This window comes from Polyodon spathula, chromosome 20 (assembly GCF_017654505.1).
Source record: "Polyodon spathula isolate WHYD16114869_AA chromosome 20, ASM1765450v1, whole genome shotgun sequence".
Lineage (NCBI taxonomy): Eukaryota > Metazoa > Chordata > Actinopteri > Acipenseriformes > Polyodontidae > Polyodon > Polyodon spathula.
Window position 1 is genome coordinate 2,369,478 of NC_054553.1, and position 17,673 is coordinate 2,387,150.

Here is a 17,673-nt window from a genome sequence, read left to right on the forward strand (position 1 = left end):
CTGTATACTGTAGGTACTTCAATATTAGCTGTAAAGAAGCAGCCAGCAACACACACACAATCCTCTGGTGCAGGAAAGTACCCATTTACTGTACTTATACTGTAGATTTACCTAATTAACATTTGTTCAGAGTTTAGAAGTACAGGTATTTAATTTAGATATAAATCAACCCTCTCTTATAAAGATGTCACTTGAACCCACGTCGAATGAATGTCAAGGAAGTTCAGCATATTGAGTAACTGCAACTGCAAGGCAGATTTTGCTGCTCTGTGGGTGATAAGCTGCAGTTACAAATGCAATGAATGCGATTCTGAGTTACCATTACTACACTACATATAGACAACATATAGGAAACACATTGGTCTCAGTCATGATCAAACGACTGTCTGTGGGTAAATATGTACTGAAATCCTTTTGCGCCATCTACTGGACAGCAACAGCATAAACCCACAATAGCTAAAAACCCCTGCAGAATGAGGTTCTTTTATATTAACTATGTTTCCCACTTTGCTGGAAGAAAATAACCTCAGATGGTGTAATTCTGTAATACAATTTTTCTGTATAATATTCACACACACACACACACACACACACAGGTAGAGGTTATATATATATATATATATATATTTAATATATATATATATAATAGGAAAATAGCATACTGTACTTATGACGTAAGATTTTTATTTGAAATACAACTTTATGTATATATATATATATATATATATATATATATATGTATACACATATATATACATATATATATATATACACACACACCACAACACACACATGTATATATACATGTAACATATATATATCATATATATATATATATATATATATATATATATATATATATATATATATATATATATATATATATATATATATGTGTGTATTTTTAAAACAAACAAAAGTTTATTTTAGAATGCAGTATTCATCATACGTACAAAATGGTAATTTGACTTCACTATACCGGTTTGGCCAAACCAATTTCAAGCACACTATAATCAGTGCAGATATTCAACAATCAATTGGTTAACCCTTCGGAAGCAAAAAAAGTTTAATGGGATTATCCTTGATCTTCCAAATGAGTATTGAGTAACGTTAAAACAAACAAACAAACAAAAAAAATGTCTGATGCTGAAGCAGTGATGTACAGTACTAATATTAATGAGATAATACAATTTATTTTTCTTAATTATTGACATGAAAAAAGGATCAGGTGGAAGACCTCCCTTTGGAGAATGAAAATAAGCACCTTCAAACACCAACAGATGCCAATAGCAGCCTATCGGATTGGAAGGCCACTTCCCCAAAATGGAAGAAGCGGCGCCCAGCATCAGCCTACAGCATGATGTTAAATTTGCAGTGTCCAATCCCTGAAGAGGGGTCCATTGTGACATCACAACCCAAGCCTGCTGAGCAAGATAACTGCGTGGGCCTGCGCCTTGCAGAGCAGAACTCTCCAAACATTCCATCTAAGTTCCAGACGAAGAGGCCCCTTGTGAGACAGAGACCCCACTCTGTGATAGAGGGTGCTGCCGTGGACCATGCAGAGGTTCTACATCCACCCAGAGTAAGACACAGTGAGCTGTGTTCAACTATCTGCTTACAGTTCAGTTTCTAACTCTGTACCCTCTTGGAGGAGTACAGTAGCTGCCTGTGCTATCGCTTTGTCTTTTGTGCTTTGGTGTGACTTGAATCCCACTAGACTTCACTAACCATAACTAATCTGTCTTTGAAAGTATTGACCTGTTTTTTCATACATATGAGTGTAATCACTCAAAGCCGTTGCTTCGTTCCACCTTTTCTCTTCCCAGAGATCTGCATTTAATGGGCTCTATCATTTGACAATTTCAGATATGCTGTATTATGTGTAGATTTTTGAAGCAGCTTTAAGTAGATCTGAAGAGCCATTTACAGCAATCTTGTGAGCAACCAAACCCAGCCACATAAAGTGCAGCTGCTTCGATGGAGTTTTTATTCTAGGAAATGAAACTCATCTTCTCAGTGTGTCATTCAAAGCAGCCTAATGCAACACAGTGAACGTATCCCCATCATGGGGTATTGAAGATTGTGGTTTTGATGCAAATGTAACAGGCAATGCTAGGTGTTGTACTACAAAAGCCAACACACATCATTTGAAACAAGATAATGGGGAATACGCAATCAAGAAGTTCACTAACTTTAACGAATGGGTCAGAGCGACTGGGGCGATTAAGATGTGCATTGTGACAAGCGAAGCAGTCTCTGAAGCATGTGTGACATACACCATGCCCAAGTGACAGTTTAAATGAAAATCCAACTTGCCCAAGCTATTGTGATCCTGAACCCGCCTACAAAGTTTAGTCACCAAGCCTCACCACACAAACACTGGTACAGCGTGCGTAGGATGAGAAGCAGGAGGAGACTGCCCTCTGACCCCTGGCAATATGGGAGCTATTGCACACACTCCTAGTTTCATGTTTCTTTACCCTCCTTATTCTACTCCTAAAATCATGCTTGCTTCACATCGCCACTGAAGTGTAAAGAGAAGGTTCCTCATTTGAATTTGTTAATTATATGTGCTACTTTTCTGAACTATGTTGTTCCTACTTTCTCTCCACAGAATACTAAGTGGCATGAAATTAGATTGCATATAGCTCTGTTACTCACCCTCCAAAGGGAAAATGTATCACATCTGTCTTATTGCTGCTTCCATTTTCTGAAAATGTGTGGTAAATCTATTTCTATACAGTGTCCATTGCCTGGCTGAGTTTCTATGATCTTTTTTGTTGTTGCTTTGTTGTAGCTTTCTTGAGCTAAAAGCAAGCCATGAGGTACTGATGTTGAAATTCTTGTAGATTTTGATACATTCTAACCACTATTTTTCCCACTAATTTTGCTGTTCCAATAACATTTTGGTGCTTTCTATATCTGTTTCTATTTAATATCTATCACACTATAAAACCAAATCGCTACCTTCAGAAAGTCTTGCGAATATGTAGCATACTCAAAACAGAAATGGGAAACAGGCTGCCATATGCTTTGATTTAAAAGGCTCTGATCAGCATTCGAGATGTTTCTTTATATTCTTGTTGCTGTTTTCCAGCCTGCGTCTCGTCCTCCTGGACTCTGCCCTCAGGAGCCCAATTTCCGTGCCACTGCACTGCAGAGATGTTGTTCCCTTCCCCTGTCCCAGAGCACTCCTACTGGGCTGGATGAGATGGGGTGGAGGGGACACACGCTGCACAAACCAGGTGAGACAAGATGCAGCAGTATTGACGTTACTTAACCTTGCCATTCCCAATAGACCTGCCAACAGGGGGCAGTGCTGACACTAACAGCACAGATTCTCAAAACTATATTTGCCATACAGTAATCACATTTTTTTTTTCTGGAACACAATTCTTAAAAAAAAAAAAAGATAACGACCACTTACAAGCATCTAAATGAAATAGCTGAGCTGTGTATTTCTGAATCGAGGGGCCCCCTTCTTATAACGCTCATTAGACGTCTTGCTTCTTCCACACTGTGGAAGTGGTGTTTGTCACTTACTATAATTGGCTCTTTAGTGTTGCTCACAGGGTAGTGTGAGGTAGCAGGCTGGGCTGCAGGTGGTCTGGGCTGTGAACCCTGGTTTCACATTAACGTTGCTCTGTCTGGCAGCTGAGGTTCCTCTGGGTACGGAGACCGCGAGGGTGTGTGACAGAGGTGGCGATACCACAATCAGAAGAAGACTGCTGAAGCTGGGAGCCGAACAACTTCAAGTTAATAAAGTAAGTGGAAAACAAAACTATACCTTCTTTTGAAGATGTAGGGTCCCAGGCCAAACTTTTAAAACACATTCTACACACTGAATTTAAGATACCATTAATGTATTACCCTGACAGGACCCCAATAGATACTAATGAACAGTTTGTTCATACAATATCAGTATAAAAATGTGTTTTGATGGCTGTTTAACTGAGATTGAAAATGCATTTAGAATCAGAAACATACCTATTGCATAGGTTAGGGTTAGAGTTAGGGTTAGGGTTAGGTTAGGTAAGATGACTTCAAAGGGGAGAAAGCTTGTGTCCCAACTGCTCATACTACCTTTGGGGAATATAAACAAAATGTTAATGAGGTATTCGACTCCAAATAATTATACTGTAGTTTCAAACTGAGGGACACTGCAGCTTTAAGTTGCACAGAAAGAAACATCATAAGGTTGAATAAAACTTGGATTTAATGCAAGGTCATCTAAACTTTATCTCACCCAAGCCCAACTTTTCTGAATTTAATATTGAAAGTTGGGATATGGTTCAATGCTATTAAAATTTAGAATAAAGAGGGAACAAAAGTTACATTTTTGACAGCACTTAATTTAAAGTGGCATGATAAAAAGAGTGGGAAGAGACTAGTTACCCAACCTTGACCTAAATGCTGGTTCTGTGGTGTTGCTGCTGAGAATACAGGCTTCTTTTGCTTTTAAACTTTATTTGCAACATTATTTATATGTTAACTACACATGTAACAGCGTCCTTGCCAAACTAACTCCAGTTCTACCGGTGACCTGAACTGGATTTAAATCCAGTCCAAGAGGTATGAAAGACATGAGAAGCAGGAGCATTAGCCTGCTGCACCACCTACAGCAGCCCCTTGGTTTGAACTGAAAAAAAAAAACAGTCACTCATGCCCACATTGAGGGATGAAGATAATAGGGAGACAAGGAGGACTGAAGTCAAAGCTTTGCAGAACTTTCATTCTGTGTGACAGAGGCAATGCAGCATCAGCATGTCCTTATAGTGCAGGTGGCGTTATGAGCATGCCTATAATCACACTCTTCATAATTAAAACAAAACAAGGGCTCATCTTTTGCAGCATCAAAGCTGAAACCCCTGTAACTCAGAATGCATTTAAACCTCTTGTCCTCATCTAAATGTTTGAGCTACCTGATTGCTAAAACTTATAATAACTACTATAAAAATGAATTTAGGGATATAAACTACTATAAAAACCCTTTATAATTAACTCTGTAACATTCAAACAATATCTTATAACTTAATTGGATTGGCAGCTGTCTCTCATTGCAGCTGTCTTCCACTTGTCTTTGATCCCATTTGGTTTGTGTGATATATTGTATAAACAATGGGAATGCATTGGTCCTGTACTAAGGGGCTAGAGCAAGGGCGGTTGCAATGGTATCAGCTGTTAGTAGAATATCTCCACAGCCAATATGGAAATAACCAGCACACGGCCTGATAATCCATTCCAGGACCACTGGGAAATATTGCAGGTAGTTATGTAGTAGAACTCATTTTGTAATTAAATACGCCTTCAAATTGTTACTATACACCAATATGTGTAATTACTGTGTTATTGCATTGTGATTACAATGCTGTTAGAGGCACTTAATCTAATGTATATTCACTCCATGCATAAGAAGGAGGAGGAGGCATCTAATTTGACATTGAAGCTTGATAATCAAACTGATTTCAATGCCAGCTGTTCCTTTGTCAGCGTGTAAATCACAACGAATGGTCCAAGCACGGTGTACAGTGTTGAAAAGGAGGAAAGCTTCATGCTTGGCTTTCTGTGGAAAGATGAGCATCAGTGACTTGTCTTAAGGACAGATTGCCCTTGTTTCAACATTAATCTCATTAAATAAACCAACTTAATAAAAGACATGTCAGCAGAAAATAAAGCTTAAAAAGCAAAAGAGAAATGAGGACGAAAGGTCTACGCCGCGCATGTGGATAGGATGGCATTAATGGCTGCCTTGCACATGATTGGACTTCTAAATTCACAACTTATACAGAGTCAGCAAAGAATTTCCCATTAATGTTGTTTGTCTGGGCTGGAGTTTCTTACAGTCTTGTACCTCTTAATTTATCCTCACTATCTCCTTGCCTTTCACATTATGTGCCAGAACAAGGTGTTATATCTTTGGACAGTTGTATTGTGACCTAAAAGTACAAGAACATTTCACTGGCTTCCCTGATATTTTTTTCTCGGTGTGTTTTTTTAAATTATAATATACTGTACTTATTTTCTTGAATTATACCAGTGCTGGAAGGCATCATTTATAAGTGCTGTAAGCGCCATTAGGATCATGCTTATTTGGTTCACGGTGACATGTAGGAGTTCAGTTTTCGTGTACAGTAAAACTGAACAGGATTCTGAGACCCAGCAGCGTTCACAAAATGATTTGACACTGCATCTCAAAAGATGAAATATCTCTAAGTATTTATCTCCATTATTAAATCATTTTGCAGAGTAGAGATCCCCCTTATTGTTTTCGATTGAATTTGTGATATTCTTCATTCTGATCCGCCCACCTTTAACCAGTGGAGCATAGCTGTGTTATACTCTAAGCATGCCTATAATCACACTCTTCATAATTAAAACAAAAAAAGGACTCTGATCTTGCCCTCATCCCCTGCTATTTATATATACTGTAGCTAATTTCTTCAGCTAGAATCCCCTGGTAATATGAGAGCTGTCATTACCTAAAGATGACTTTGTTCCTTGTGTAATAAAATGTAATTATTCACTGAGCTTCAGGAAGCAGCTATTCAAACATTCCCTGTTATAACCCCACATTGGCTATGGCTAAAATAGAGTTTTACAGCAGAATTCCATTGGAATTAAGAATGCGCAGTGAAGGTGCTGCAGTGCTGTGGCGTTCCAGATCTTTCAATATGCTGGTTCTAAAAACTCAACAGGGATCTTCTTGCTTTGTCCTGTACTGTCATCTCGAACTCTTTGATATGCAGATATGTGAACCACATCATACGCCCCCTTATCAGAGCCCTCAACCTTCCAGAAATGGAAGAGGCATCCAAGCACATTGGTAATTACTGGCATTCTAGTGCAAACTGTTTAACTATTCATTATTGTTAGTATTATTACTATTAGCAGTAATCATATTACTATTATTAGTAGTATTATTATTCAATGAATACTTTATGTAGATGTTCCTAATATTGAACATAGTACTTGTTTAATTTCCTTTAATGTTGGTTATATATATATTTCTCTATTGTTGTTTTGACTTTGAAGGTTGATAATTATTCCAGCTAAATTTGCTTCTGAAAAGACTGCCAATTTAAAAAAAAAAATAATAATAAAAAATTAAAAATAAAATAATTAAAACGTGACACAGTAAGGAGAATCAGATAATACCCACACCATAGGGTTTTAAACATTAAGTGCTAAGGAAATGTTCATGCTGTAAAATATCCCTATTAAAAATAGCTTAAATTTTGTGCCTCTGGATTTCCTTGCCTAAAAGTGTTCCGCTGTGACCTCACACAAAGCTCCATTCCAGTGTTCTTACGGCCCTTTGATATTTCTTGGAACTTGCAGTGCTGAGTAGAATTCTCAAGATTGTTCTGCAAAAATGAATCAGCAAAGAGCATAGGCTATTGGTTTAAAAGAACCACTTTTATAGTCGCTGTTAGATTTAATAAAAGCTATGCTGGTCTTGATAATATACGACAGTGATGATTAGACAGTGAGTGTCTGTTTTATAAGAAAATCTACATAAAAAGGTAGAAGTGTTGCAGCACAGAGAGCTCTAATGATTAAACAGCTAACAGCTAGCGGATGCAATCTACACAAGGGCTTGGTTTTTCTTCACATTATCTCTTGACAAAACACAAGGAGGCCCCTGACACCAAACACTTACAATCTTAATTTCACCTGCAAGAATAATGACATTACTCAGCAGAACATGAGGTGATTATAACCAGCTGTTTACCGGGAACTAATGTGCATGCTGTGTCATAAGGCTATTCAGACATGCACATTGCTACACAGCTACTATAGAGCAACAGAGAGCTGATGAAAGTTCGACAATTCATCAGGGGGGCTTAGGGGACATCATCACCTGCTTGAGCTCCCACACTACCTAAAGAAGCAGTGAGGTGTATTATTTCCATTATGTAAATACCACTGCCCTTTAACTACATAAATCCTGCTGGTGACCCCTATAGCTTTGGTGATTATTGGGATCCTTCACCACTACATGCAGTTCAAATACAGTGGAAACTGGTCATATTGGTGGAGGCTTGCAAGTTTACTATAAGGTCTGCCATTGAGTAGATCATTGCAACAGATCCTGAATACCCTGACATGGAAATTGCCTCCATGCTCTGCCCACAATGGAGACCTGCCCCCTGAAGGCATGCTAACCGGACCTCCTTGACAAATCACTACAGGGAGTGTGCTGATCCTTGTTGGTGCTGTGTGCCTGTGTGCACTGACAGGAATCGTGATACAGGACAGATAGGGCCAAGGTCTTCAAACCTGTACCCGGAATGACACTGAAATCAGCTAGCAGCTATCTGATTATCTCCCATATTGATTTAAGTATAGTTACTGGTAACTGCTCAAAATGATCAACAGCATTGGATTTTGTGTGTGCATTATAAAATAGTGACACGGCAATAATAATAATACAGACCATTTCATTTGGTCAAGGTTTTCAGCTTGATCCACAGTGAGTAGATTGGTTAAAGTCATGCTATTGGCTGCTTATTCTTGTGTTTCTAATCTGTAACAATGCAGAGCTGTGGCTTTCAATGATGGGAGTTAAATATCGGTTTGATTAGTGTTTTTTTTTCATATTTCTAAGCTAGTAGGACTCATTTTTCGCTGTCAATTAAATTTATTTGGAGTTTTTTCTCCACATGCAAAGATTTCTTTAAGAAATCAGCACATCATTTTGATAACTATGTGTGTATTTTACATTCTCCCCATAATGCCCTTCAAAGTCCTTGCATTTAGGCAGTAAATGTTTTTGAAATGATCTTCAGCTCTGATTAAGGTTTTGCTAGTGCACGAGAGACTGGAATTCAACAATGCATTCGAAAGACTGGAACGTCTTCAAATTGACATTAAATCAGATAAGCTTCAGGAATAGTGAAATATGATCATTTACACGTGACTAGTGAAAGGAATGTTATATTGTTACAGCTGAGGATCAAAAAATCATTTTAATGATATATATGGCCACAATATTTAATGTTTTTGTTGAGTTACTGGAGGGGGGTATCTAAATAGAGATTTAATAACCATAGATTTATCTCTAAATTATTGGTCTATATAATATATATATATATATATATATATATATATATATATATATATATATATATATATATGATATATATATATAGATCCAGAGGACGATTACTTGCCTATCTCTGCCCTTTGAGAGCACAGTCTAAGGGCCTGGATGTTGTTGCAGAAATTATTGTGTTTAAAACTTTTAAAGGTACAACGAGTTTATAACACTATCACATTAGCTCATGTTTGTCATTCTAAGAGTGTGCAGTGTACTAACCCAGTCTTGCAGTGTAGCATCTAATAGTCATGTAACCTGATGTTATTGTTAAACTGCAGTCCACATTTGACTGTTCAGGTTGAAAAAAGATACTTTGATGGAATTTCAGAACGTCCAATTTAAAATTATCATTACCATTGGACTACAATAACAATTTGACGTCAGGTGTAAACTGACAAGTCCAACTTTTAAGAAACTATCGAGTACCTTAAAGTAAAAATATATATAATATACTAGCTACTATCTATGCTAATATTATTATTGCCTATACATATATATGACATATTTTATTGACCAAGGAGACTTAAATACAAACTGTGTACCATTGAGGATGACATCATACTTACGCTGTTTGCTCTTGATTGACAGGTCGTGATAGGATGTAGCAGAATTGAAGGATTGCACTAAACCAATTGACACCTCTGCATTGTAACCACTGCTTCAATGGTTTAGTTAAAAGGTGCAGTTAAACTGTAGTCTCACTTTTTTTCCCCAATGCAATACAGCACCAATAGATTTAAACTCTAGCTTTTTGTCTGATGTATGTATGCTCCCTAATTCCGTGCCTATTAGGAAATAGTTACATAATATAACTTGTCCCTCTTACTGTGGTGTGTATCACAACAGATGATGCAGCGTTTTACTTGTGTAATGAATAGAAATGAATAAAAACTACCTGAGAAACAGTTTACAGTTAGTCTGTATTACTCTATCATGAGAAATGTGTTAATTGGCAAGGCTGTCTGTTGCTTGAGATCATTGAGGGGGGTCTCCTAAATTGACCCTTTAATTGAAAATGATCTACAGTACGCCTGCATACTGGGGTACATTGTGCCCCTAGTTTCTATGAAACAATACTTGATATGCCTGAGAAACGAATATCTTCAAACAAATTACCCACTAGTTTATAATAACTGAGGCTATATTCTGTAGTGCTACTGATGCAAGCAGCTGGCTTCTCTCATCTTTAGAAGCAGAGGAAATCCAAAAATACTCTCTTATGTGGATTCTGAATCTGCAGTCACCGACTGCAGCATGATGAAGGGAATTCTTTTTTTTTGCATAACTGCACAGAGATTGACCACATTTGCATAACTAATCACTCTCCTGCCTTCTTCTGTTCATCACAATAACAAAAAACAAACAAAAACCGCATTAAATACCACAAACACTTTAAACTTCCTTTATGTTGATTTGAATACCTGTTTCAAACGCGCATTTATTTTTAAGCAGGAAAAAAAAAAGAGATGAATTTGTTAATTGGTTTACACCACCACTGGACTTCTGCTTTGCTTATGAAATCCCAAATGTTCACCTTGAATCTTAATAAGCATTGCTTGTTTTGGTGCTGAAGAATGCTTAGAATAACCTGCATCTACAAAGGCATTCCTATAATTAAGAAAGGCATTAAGGCTGATTAATTGGTTTATGGATCGATTGACAGAGGGATTGTGTGAATTACTGAAGTTCTAATACCTTAAACTTTTAATCTTCTGTAAATGCTGAAAGGGAGCATTAACAGCATACTGCCCCTACTGAAGCAAGAGGACTTTGTATAAAGTATTTTTGTCTGGGATATGATGACACTCTCCCTTCCAGCTCTGCGATTGGACTTCAAACTGGACCTCAATGCTGTCTTTCTTTCACTCCTGTCCCTTTCTCACGCCAGGCTGCACACACATTTGTGTGTTCGTTTTTAGATGTATGACTGAAGTTCACTAGGGGCTATCCTGAAATGACCAGACTTCCCTTGTGACCTGAGCTGGATTGTAACCTGAGTCTCCACCCAGAGTTCAAAGGCATGAAACCCTAATACATTAGAAAACAAACATTTTAAGAGGGCTCTGGGTTGTGACAACCACATTCTTTTTTCCAACACCTTGCATTTTCTTTGTGCACGTGGAAACAAAGATCTGCAGGGATGCAAGTATATGTTTTAGGAAGAGCAAATCTCCTCTCCAGCCGGCACCACAGAGTTTTTATCAGTGGCTTGGCTTCCCTCCGACTCTATCTACCACCCTTTCTTTCTGCTTTGACATATTCAGGTAGGAAACCAAATAATTATATAAAAAGTACATTTTTTTCATGCTAAGGGAAAATAAATGAAATATTTATTAAAGGTTGCAATACAATATTCATTTTTTAGTTAATTGCAGGAGCTTCTTGATCTATTCTACCAGAAGCAGAAGTCTCTCACCGCCACATAGAAACAACACACTCTTGCATGTGACTTACATACCCTTATAACTTTCAATTTTAAAAGTCTTGGAAAAGCACGGTAAACCATGCAGGACATATAACACATGCGCATTGCATGCAGTATTCAACCAGATATAGGGATCCCCACTAAAAAATAATTGCACCAGTATTTTAGGGCCTTAAAAAAAGAAAAAAGAAAAACACATATTTGGATAAAACTACAGCACTTCAGCATGAATGAGAAAACACAGCTGAGATATTCAGGTTCTGTATGGAATATGGTGTAATCCTGCAGGCTGTTTTGGCATGCAAGACCTATCTATTTTTAACTTGCTGTCTGTATAAAACCATGCTCTTTTCATGACTCCATTACCCTTTGAAACACGGTCATGTTTTATTTATTTCCTTCTAAGTGCATGTATATTATCATTTTTTTCAACTTGTTGAATATACTGCAATGGCTAAATGGATCACTAAATGCTTCCATTTGGTTCTGGGAATTTTCTATGACAGCAGATTGGGCACAATGGTGGTGTTATCGAAGCATGCTTATTTCCTGTGTAGAATGTACAAGAGAGGAAGTCACCATTTGGAATACAGATCTGCTGGGTATTCATTGAGAATACAACTGTCCTGTATTATTATAGAGATTATATGCATACCTTAATCAATAACATAGCCCACTAAAGAAAATGATTAAAGCCATCCGAATGAACCAAATGACCTTCATAGGTAAAACATCTGGGCATGATTCCTGAGCTGGATTATTAAATCCCAAATATAGAACCAAGTATTTCTTAACTAACTATGGAGAAAGGGAGATTCCTTTAAATTGTAATATGACAGGTGGTATTTTCATAGTTTATTTGGGAAAGGATTCATCTGAATTCTTATACAGAATGATACTGTACGTTTCTATCGTCATTTCCCCTCTTTGAATTCGTCAGCTTGCTCTTCACTGGTTTCTGCATGGTGGGAACTGGAATTTAAGTGCCACAGTCAATCTGGAGTTCATACTTCACACCTCTTTCCCTTCTGGTTACAGTCATGCTGCTGAAACAGAAGATACACTGATGGATCTTACTATGGCTGCTCTAATAAAACATCTACTATCCATCGTCTTGCCGGTAGGGTTAGACAGTCAGGCATGGCAGCCACAGCAGCCTGCAGTCTGATACATGACCAGCGGAAGATCCGATAGATCATCTGAATGGCGCTCTCACTGATTTGTGAAACGTTCTACCGATCCATCAATATATCAATTACCAGAGACCGATAGGATTCCAGCGGAAGACATTCACAGACTGTGGCTTGTTAACCAGGAACTACTAAATATAGACTAGCGGGCAGTCAGGGGTGACTTCTTTTTTATAGCCGTGTTTTATTATGTCATCTTTTAATCCTCCAGTTAATTTACTATAAGATTCACAAAGATGCCAGCAGGTGATTAAAACAAACCCAGATATTGTCCTATATTTCAGTCTTAATGACTAGTGTAGTGCACTTCACTATTCTGTGGTTAGATACTTCTGTAGAGCTGAATATTGTACTCAAGCCAATTCGATTCAGGGGAGTAAATCAAGGGTTAAATATATCCCTATTTATACACACCCTGGTTAGCCACAAACAAATGTCAGATAAATTAAAGCAATCAGTGAAAAGAACTCACAGAAGCATCAACAATTACATTTGTGGCATCTGCTTTAGTCTTTGCTAATTTGTTTCATTACAGTCAAGCCTTCAACCTTCTCTTCTCACCAGCGGCAGTAAGTGAAGATGAATCTGTCAGAATTGGTATTTGTGATCAAATCCATGTCTTTCTGTTAAAAATAAAATCCTTATATAGTTGAGTCTTTATGTAAATTCACCTCTTTCTGGAAATGTGTTCAAGTGCATTTTCGCTATAAACAAAGTGAATGAAAGACAGAGCTGGTGCAGGATTGCGTTCCTGGCCTGTTCAACAGTTGGTGGGTATTACATCTCCGTAACTTAGCAACAATTCCAGAGAAAACACAATAACACAGAAAACGACAATGGCCGTGACTGTTGTCCGCATGAATTAGAATGCAAAGATAAAAAGCACTTAATGCATCTCTCATCTTATTACTATGACTTGAAAAAGGCAGCTTGTGAATAAAGCGATGGTGATATTCTAAAAACTAGCACCTTGTTGCATTTTTTGTTGTTCATTTATATGGCAAGGTATATGGCATATATTACATTCACAATACCATTGGTCTGGTCTTCACGTTGTACAATTGCATATTTGTTTTCCATATACTGCTGTTAAACACAAATCAGATAATGATCTGGGAGATAGATCAGGTACGGAGATGGTCTGTCTTCAGGGGAGGATTCGGATAGCTTTTTCTCACTTGTACTCTCAAGTGTCTGTATACAGATGTTACCTAACTGTGTGTGTGCGTGTGTGTGTGTGTGTGTGTGTGAAGCTGAACTTTGTGAACTCTGTTCAAACTCTTATTTTCCTCTCCCTATCTAAACACTATCAATTTCTTGGTGTGAGTTATAATGTTGTTCCAGGCACAGAACATATGCAAGGTCAAATGTACCCAATTTATCAATTCCTTGCCCTGGTGTCGAAAACATCTCTCTGTTGATAACAGCATGTCTTGCAGCTGTGCTCAGCACAGTGTGCTTTACAATGTTCGTTTAACCTTTCACCAACACTACCAAAATGTTTAGTCAGGTTTTACAGATTTAAATAGCTGTCATTTCTATGCAGAGTAGCAGTTGTTAAAGGGTTAACTTCTTACACCTCCCAACATTCCATAAAACTGATCTATTCTATATTGATCCTTCTGAAGTTCCATTCCTAGTTTGACTACAAACTGGAGACGTGCTCTGAGAATATTGTATATTTGGCCAATATTGAGCAAGATATTGGGAACCGAGTCAGAATGAATCGCTCCCACTAGGACTAAGAAGTGAAGTGTGAAGTTTGGAAAGCAAGGTAAATATTGTTGTTTTAATAGCAGGTTTTCATTTACGTCTTGGGAGCAGGGAATGCTGTTTTTCAACTAAGAGAGAAGTTGTGATCAAGCGTGACGTGGTTATTAAGTCATTTTCACGACCTTTGGGGTTGTTAAGTGAGAGAGACAGAAAGAAAAAAAGGGAAGAGAATGGTGCTTGAAGAATGGAAGAAGAAAACAGAAATTTACAAGGTGGGGAGGGACTTACAATGAAATTAAAAGAAAATAGGACAGTTTTCAGCTGTGGGACAAAACAAATCTCTAAACCTTTGTTCTTAATTTAAACCTTGAATGATTATTAGAAAAAAAACAACATTCACTTATAATAATGGCAGAATAAAAATGGGCGATGTATTATGCACTACACGTGCACTGAAATTAAACAAAAGGTTTGAGGTTTTTTTTTTTTTTCAAAATGGGCAAGGGAAATAATTGCAAATAATTGCTACCAGCACAATAAAAGTATATTTAGTGGCACTAACAATATATTTCAATGTCTCATATACAAACCTCTTTTCTTCTTAACCTTTAATACATTCAAGGCTTGTTTGTAGGTTTTGTTAAGGGGTAATGTGCTTCTCTCTAGCTTGGTAGTGTACAAAATGGCAGCACACCAGATAGACAGTGAGTGTGAGACGAGAGCCAGCGAGTCAGTTATCCATAGTGAACTCCTCTGTAAGTTTTGATTGCAGCTTTGATTTTGTGTAATGGTGCTTGTTTTGGTTTTTACAAGTTCTCAGCTAAAACAGGAGTAGTCAGTCACCAGACAAGTCTGCCGGCGCTTCTTTCTGATCAGGAGAAGAAAAATTTGAAGAGGGCCGTGATCAGATGGAGATGACCTGAGTTACTTCATCCTGGCAGAAACCTCAAATAGACTCAGAGTTCTATTCTAATGGTCTGACCAATGGGCCCTACGGTTTCATTGAGAACAACTGAACCTGTAGTTTACTTTGCCCTATATAAATGACTGCGCAGTACCTGGTGTAGACTTTTATTAACTAGTCTGATTAAGCTGTGCTTTGTAGAGGAAGGCAGGGAACCTAGCAACAGGACTGATGTCATTGTAACTCACTCCAAATAGCACTTACGTGGGTGTCATAAGAAACACTGCTGAAAAGTCAAGTGATTCATCACAACTCAGGAGAAAGTTCTATAAATGAATATTCAAAAACATGTGGTATTATTATTATTAATCATTATTAATAATAATGCAGTTCATGGAAAAATAAAGACCTCCACAATCAGTTTTGTTAAGAACGATTGTAGTTAAGTGACATACAAAGAAAAAAAAAACTACATGTAGGTGCAGATTGCCAACTCAAATTAGTCATCATCCAGTGAAAATTGTTCATCATTAAATTAAGAGGGTGTAACACAGCGTTGGCATAGTACTGTAATAATAATAATAATAATTACTTACAAACTGCCAGCAGAGAGGTAATAGAAAGTGAACTATGGCTTTGCCTGCAGAACAGAATCTTCCTCTATCTTCCCGTTTCTTCCTCTATCTGGAACCCTTTTTTATTAAGATGTCTTATTTTGGGGTGCAACAGCTTGACTGTATTGAGGTAGGACTCTGGACTATGCATATGCTTCATTAGAAAACTGGAAAAAGCCATTGGAATGACATTATCCCTCTGAATAAAAAAAGTGACTATCAAAGAGAGTAACGGTTAAATGCAGTAACATTTCAATGACCCTGTGGTTGAGGTTAAAGCTTTATGAAACATTATCCGTGTCTTATTTATATGTTATTGCAACAACCTATTGCTATTATTAGCGTTATTATTGTTTTTTTTCCTGCAGTGCCAACGCATTTTTAGAAATTAAAACAAAAAGTTCATCAAATAAGTTATTTATACTCTGGAGTCATTTATTTAATGCATTATTTTATGTATCATATTTGTGAACACAGGGTCTGAAGGGGATATGCTGCATATGTCAAACAATGATTCATCACATCCTTTATATATGTAATATATTGACTGTTTATTTGTATGTGCAACCCCTGCTATGATTTTGGGATTCCCATGTCTTGTTTAAATTACACATGAAAACATAAAAGCAGCCATTTGTTAGATACTCTCTGGAAATTGTTAATGCATACACAAGCCGATTTATTAAGACAAACACATTTATTACAGTTTCCGTAATATAGTGGTCTGAGCTTCAAGCAGAATAAATAAGATTCAAGTCAACACACTTTATGTACATTATGAGGGATCAAGACCGTTATTGATTGTGAAGAACCCACTGTCCCTATTCCTGCTTAATCGCTTTATTTGGACACATATTAAAAGTAAAGCACTCACACACAAAGATGCATGAGCGCCAATTTTGCAATCAGCATCTAAAGATAAAGCTATCAAATCAGCTCTGTGAAGATCTCTGCTGTAGAATATGCTTTTGTTTCTTACCTGGGTTTAATGGGTTCCCTCTCACCCACTGCATTTTTAGAAAGGCAATGGAATGCCCCTTGCTTGGGTGGAAAGAAATGTTTGGACCACTTTACACTGAAGCAAGGGAGTTGACAGTTTCATACAAATAACACACTGAGGAAAGAAAAACACTGAAATGTAATAATCGATTACAATAAAACCCCCAATTGGGACTAAAAGTAAGGAGAATTCACTTTAAGTTGTTTTGATACATTCATTCATAGTAAGAAGTTTCAATATAGGGGACCATTTCAATCTCTTTGAGTGGTTTTGAAATATATTTCAAGAGTTCAGTTGAAAAGCCAATACACATTATTTAGAAATTAATGGATTGGTAATATGAGATGCTTTTAATATAACTTTACAAAAACTAGCCTCTATATTACCGCATTCCTCCTTGTTCGGTTTCATACCCAATTAAAAAATGTCCTTTTTAGGTTTTCAGGAGTTCTAGATGAATACTTAATCACAGGCCTCAGTGTAATGTACAGGATTAATTACAACATTGGCATCCTCCTGGGTTGCTCTACATACCATGCCCAAGTAAAAAAAATGTGAGCTTTTTACTATTAATAGCTCCATGATAACCAAATACGGTGGTCTAGAAGGGTCTTTTTTCTTTCATCATTCTTTCAATGTCAATGATTTGATCAATATTGAATAGACTGGGTTTGATGCTTCAGTTTTTTTTTTTTGCTTTGATGTAGTGTAAATTGAACCTGTATCA

General features: G+C 37.2%; 1 protein-coding gene across 2 annotated transcripts in view; it reads left to right on the forward strand.

Annotated features, from left to right (window-relative positions):
- Positions 1-17,673, forward strand: part of LOC121295516 (rho guanine nucleotide exchange factor 9-like) — an 81,612-nt gene that overhangs the window by 10,992 nt on the left and 52,947 nt on the right. For both annotated transcript variants that reach the window (XM_041220221.1, XM_041220222.1), the window contains 3 exons: positions 1,223-1,582; positions 3,098-3,245; positions 3,655-3,764. In XM_041220221.1, the coding sequence (XP_041076155.1) occupies positions 1,223-1,582; positions 3,098-3,245; positions 3,655-3,764 (618 nt within the window). The remainder of the gene's footprint in view (positions 1-1,222; positions 1,583-3,097; positions 3,246-3,654; positions 3,765-17,673) is intronic.